This window comes from Trichinella spiralis (genome assembly GCF_000181795.1).
Source record: "Trichinella spiralis strain ISS 195 chromosome Unknown Scfld2, whole genome shotgun sequence".
In the NCBI taxonomy this organism is placed as follows: Eukaryota; Metazoa; Nematoda; class Enoplea; order Trichinellida; family Trichinellidae; genus Trichinella; species Trichinella spiralis.
Genome location: NW_003526941.1, coordinates 2915145 through 2920237, shown reverse-complemented (window position 1 = coordinate 2920237; position 5093 = coordinate 2915145). Strand labels below are relative to the sequence as shown.

Sequence of the window (5093 nt, the reverse complement as noted above, 5' to 3'; positions counted from 1 at the left end):
TACGGCGGAGCTTAGCGTCAACCTTCAGGCGTTGATGGGGCATAGTCTCGAAAATCAAGAAAACTCATAGAAATTTGCCGGAGGCGTAGCGTCAAGCATAGCTGAGGGTAAATATTATGTTAAATTTGCTTGAAGCATAGCATGAAGGCACATGTTTTTTTAGAAATATCCTGAGGCATAGCGGAGGGGTAAAATTTTTTTAAATTGCCTGAAGCGTAGCTTAAGGCGTAGCCTTGGGCTAATTTTTTGAAAATCTTGAAATACTTTTGCGATTTACGAAAATTTTGCCGGAGGCGTACCCCCGAGCATAGCCTGAGGGTAAATATTTTTTTAAATTTGCCTGAAGCATAGCCTGAAGACACATGTTTTTTTAGAAATAGCTTGAGGCATAGCCTGAGGGGTAAAAATTTTTTTAAATTGCCTGAAGCGTAGCCTAGGGCGTAGCCTGAGGGCAAATTTATCAAAAAGTCAGAAGAATTTTAAATGTTGTTTAAGGTGTAGCTTAAGGCATAGCGTAAGGCGTAGCCTGAGGGTATTATAGGGGCGTATCCCTACTGAATGTAGAGTGTAGTTTTAGATAAGATAGGGCATGGAATTTTCTGATGTTACTCATACTTATCTTCCTCATGCTTGTTTCTTTCTGTTACTCTTACCTTCGTCATGTTAAATCTTCCTTATCTTCTACTCTCTTCCTTGATCGTTTGATATTTTATTCTTCCAGTGACGGGTAGTCTCCTGATAAAGTTTATTCTTGAATCTTAGATGTACACTTTAGTAATAGCTGGAACTTACCGCGTATCTTGACAGTGGTGATATCTCCTTGTGAATCGATTGGCAGTTTCTTCAGAGGCCTTTATGATGTTCACTGCGCCTGAAAAATAGAAATGAGCAGAGGTGATTTATAATTTAATTTATATTACTTACTTTGAGTGACAGAGTGAAAATTCAGACTTTCTTCATTCCCGTCTTGTTTCTTCTCCTTGCATTGGATGGATTCTGTCGATGAACAGTGACGCCTGTAAAAGAAACTGAATCAAATTTAGTAGATTACTGTGACTTACCTACTTATGAAGGAAAACGTGTAGGACTTTAAAAAAGTCATTTAAATACCATTTCAGCCAGATTCTCATTTTCTTCCTTTCAGACATGATACAAGATACCTGAAAGAGACGAGCAAAATCAAATTTAGTGTTTAAAATTACTTACTCTTAATTTATTCTTATACTTTGCCAGGATCAGTCCAATTCTGCTCTGTTTATTTTCAATGGATTGGTATTGTCTGTGAAAACATGTACCTGTAGAATAAAGGGAATTAAATTTAGCTGTTTACTGTCACTTACCTACTTACGAAGGTAAACGCGATCACCATTCATGAAAAATCACACTTGTTATTCCATTGCAGCCAGATTTTTATCCTTCTTCCTGCCTGAAAGTTAGACGTGTTCAAAATCAAATTTAGTGCTTAAAATTACTTACGTTTGATGACAGTCAAAGAGTTATTCTTGCTCACAGTCCATTACCGCAGTCTTTTTTGATTTTCAATGGATTGGTATTATCAGTGAAAACATGTGCCTGTAAAATAAACGGAATCAAATTTAATACTTAATTACTTAATTTCTTACTTACATATTGGCGAAACCATGATAACCATTCTTAACAGATCCATTACGTGAGTGAACACAATGGCTTATCTAGTTTCTGATTGTTTTCGAAGTTTCAATCAGGATAACGAACCATTCATTTGGAAACAATTTTATTTGATGGATTAGGAGTCTTTCTCACCAGCCAGCCAGCCACATGCCAGTAGTGTCAGGATGTCGGTATCGGAAATGCCAACCGCAGCTTTGTCGCTTTGCTGGAAATTCCAAAGATTTGAGGTAAATTAATTTCCTCTCTTTATAATTGACACAAACACGATATCAGAATATATTGTCTTATTATTTGTGAAATAGCCATATTATAAAAACTAATTGAAAACGAATGACAGTGCATCTGATTGTGAATTATGTTTACACATACAAAAAGTGCATTAACTTACCTGTTAAATGGTGTGCGTATAAAGATAATTGAACGACTGGATAAATGAATGAAAGATGCTGCCAATCAAGTACTTCTAAAATAAAACTACATTATGAACTCAGTTAAAATTAAATATTCATACCCTAATTACATTTCCGCGGTGCACATGAGGATAATTTTTCATTTTGCATGTATTTTTCTAAATTTTCAAATTTCAGAATGATATTAGTGAGCATAATTCTTGTTTTCCATACATATTGTCTTTTTTCCCCTGTTCACAACTGTCAGTCAGACATATCGAATACATCGATACCTTCTAAGTAAGGATAAACATGAAGAATGAAAACTATAAAGTATTAAGTAAAAGCAAATTAATGTAAAATATACGTACTGTTATTCATTTTCAGTGATAGAATTCCTGTCTTGTAGCATTTCCATGAATATTATGTTTCATGTTATACTTCGATACTTCAGAACGAGAGGATTTTGATTTTATACTTACGTGTTGTCTTTATTCTTTCCAATATTGCACCCTGCTATCGTTTTCAACACATCAACACTGGAAAAATACTTACAGATTAAGAATTAAAGAACTAGAGTACGTATATAGTATTTGAAAATGAAACTACTTGATGCATTCAGTTAATGGAAAATGTGCATACCGTTTTGCATTTTCGGTGGAGAATACTCTGTTGTTTTCTTACCTGGAAAGTTATATATTAATGTAAATTTTAATACGAGTGAAACAACTTACATGTTGTCTTCATTTATCTGTCAAAATTAGACGATCTGGAATACTGGAAAAACATTCATATTTTGGAATTTAAAATATTGCGCGAATATAAAAATCATCAGATGCACTGTCATTCGTCTTCAATTACTTTTTATAATATGGCTATTTCACATTTATCTGGTATTATTTACGTACAGGATATAATACAAAAAATTGATTGTAAAAATAACATTGTATTGCTTACATGTTTTCTATGTGCATTTGAATTTGGGTATGTGGGTATGGTGATCGTCTATCTTTTGAGGTTTTCTAAGAACGATGTTCCAGTAATAGCTGTATTGGTCCATTTTCATATAAAATATCAAATCCAACATTCACTGGGAATTATACTTCTTGATACCGATCACACGTGTATGCAGTATTCAAATCATGAATTCTGGAACTAAAATATAATAATGTAGTCAATTGCTTCACTGGAGAACTGGAATACGTACTTGTTTGTCCGCAGCATCTATAAAAAACAAAAGTAATATATGGCTAAGAACATTTTCATGTTAGTATAATTAGAGGGAAAAAACCAATTAGTTGGTATTCAGTATATTTGATAAGTCATGCAATGGTAGTCATGCAATATCAAAAGGCATTGCTGAATAACTTACCTCTTCATCATACGTAATTATTCAAGAGTGAAATGGAATTTTAGGACGTTCTGTTACGGCGACTCACATAATAACTGACCAAGAAAACTCGTCATACACTAAATAAGAATAAATTATATGACCGTAAGGCGAAATTATAAAAGGTTGTGATTGTACGCAAATTTGTCCTTTATAGAACAACATTAATTTCAGTCAGTAATAACCCTATGGCATAAACCTATTTCAAAAATTTTAGTTTTACTGCTCTGACGAAGGGTAGTTTGCTTGCACTCATATAATTATATGCAAAAACTATAGTGAGCAAAAGTGGGGATGTGGGCCTAGCATAATGTAACTTTTTTCAGAAGCTGCGAAACAAAAGAAGAAACTCAAGAAACTGAATAAAATGCGTAATACATTATATTGCCATATAGAATATTAACTGTTAAGAAGTATTTTTAAGGGAAAGAACGTAAATGAAAATTTCCCATTTTAATTATTTTATTGCCATTACAATAGCGTATGAAGTACCGTGTATGGTGAATACTGAAAAGTATTGGAAGTTGGATAAATATGCATAACATATTACTTAGTTACTTCTGAAACAAAATCTGCATCCATTCAATGATTCATTGTATCAAATTCATTGCGTGATAACGCATTGCAAATAACGTGAATAGCAATGTGAAATTCCAAAAAGTTACAAAGCAAGTGAGCTCACAATTTTCTATTCATTATACATTGAATAATAGTGAAGAGAACATTTTATATGAATAGATCTTTCTTTACCAACTAGTCTGTGTGCTGCCAATGAAGTTACATCAAGAGAAATGAAATGCATTTTGTGAGTAAAAAATTGTTTGATAATTGATACAAACAACATGATCACAGTTATTAAACGATGACTTACTTTTTAATTATAGAGAATGCTGAAGCGCTGACGGGGACAGGCTTCCTAAACATTTTCATCACACTGACAAACTGATTAGCGATAAATACAATTTGCCATTTATAGTTGATGCTGAATACGAGACTTGAGCACCTTTCTGGACTAATAATCTTTATCAAAATGAACGATACGGCCATTACGATGACATTCTGAAATATCGATCAATTTCTAGCTCAAGGTAATAGAATAATGTGACATTGCCTTTGGTGGACTGTACTAACGTTTACCCCGGAGGAGATTAATCACACACACAAATGGAAATACAATACTAAACGATGAAAATTGTTGTTCTTATCGTATCGAGGTATCGAAATTTACTAATGCTACAACCGGATGAATAGCAACATGAAATGTTAGTTTATGAGATTGTATTCCATTTCTAAACAATATCATTTATTATTTACATTAGAATTCTGAAACAATCGTGATCAAAATATTCAAAACAAGATTATAATCAAGCAAAACTGGAAGGGTAAAATATTGAAACACTCCATGACATTTAACATAATAAAGTACTACAATAAAAAGAATGTTTCATATGGTGAATTTGTTCTTTTAAAGAAAACGGTCAGAGCAGTTAAAGAAAGACTGATGAAACTCTTTTCTACTTATTAAGATACATAGGCACATCGCAACTTTAGAGGCCCTTTATTCGACACGTACGATCTTATAAGTCGAAAACTCCTCAAAGCCTTCTATTTTATCACGAATTAACCTATATAACAAAAAGCGAAGTTGCGCAACAGCTACTTTC

General features: G+C 33.1%; 1 protein-coding gene across 1 annotated transcript; it reads right to left on the bottom strand.

Annotated features, from left to right (window-relative positions):
- Positions 1-792: 792 nt before the first annotated feature.
- Positions 793-4476, bottom strand: Tsp_03134a (conserved hypothetical protein; the record flags this gene model as incomplete). Its single annotated transcript, XM_003379425.1, has 8 exons — positions 4301-4476; positions 3143-3263; positions 2682-2723; positions 1783-1855; positions 1207-1295; positions 1066-1160; positions 925-1016; positions 793-871 (listed from the first exon to the last, which is right to left on the bottom strand). Coding segments are annotated over exons 1-8 (767 nt in total), but the record flags the coding sequence as incomplete, so codon positions are not given.
- Positions 4477-5093: the final 617 nt, after the last annotated feature.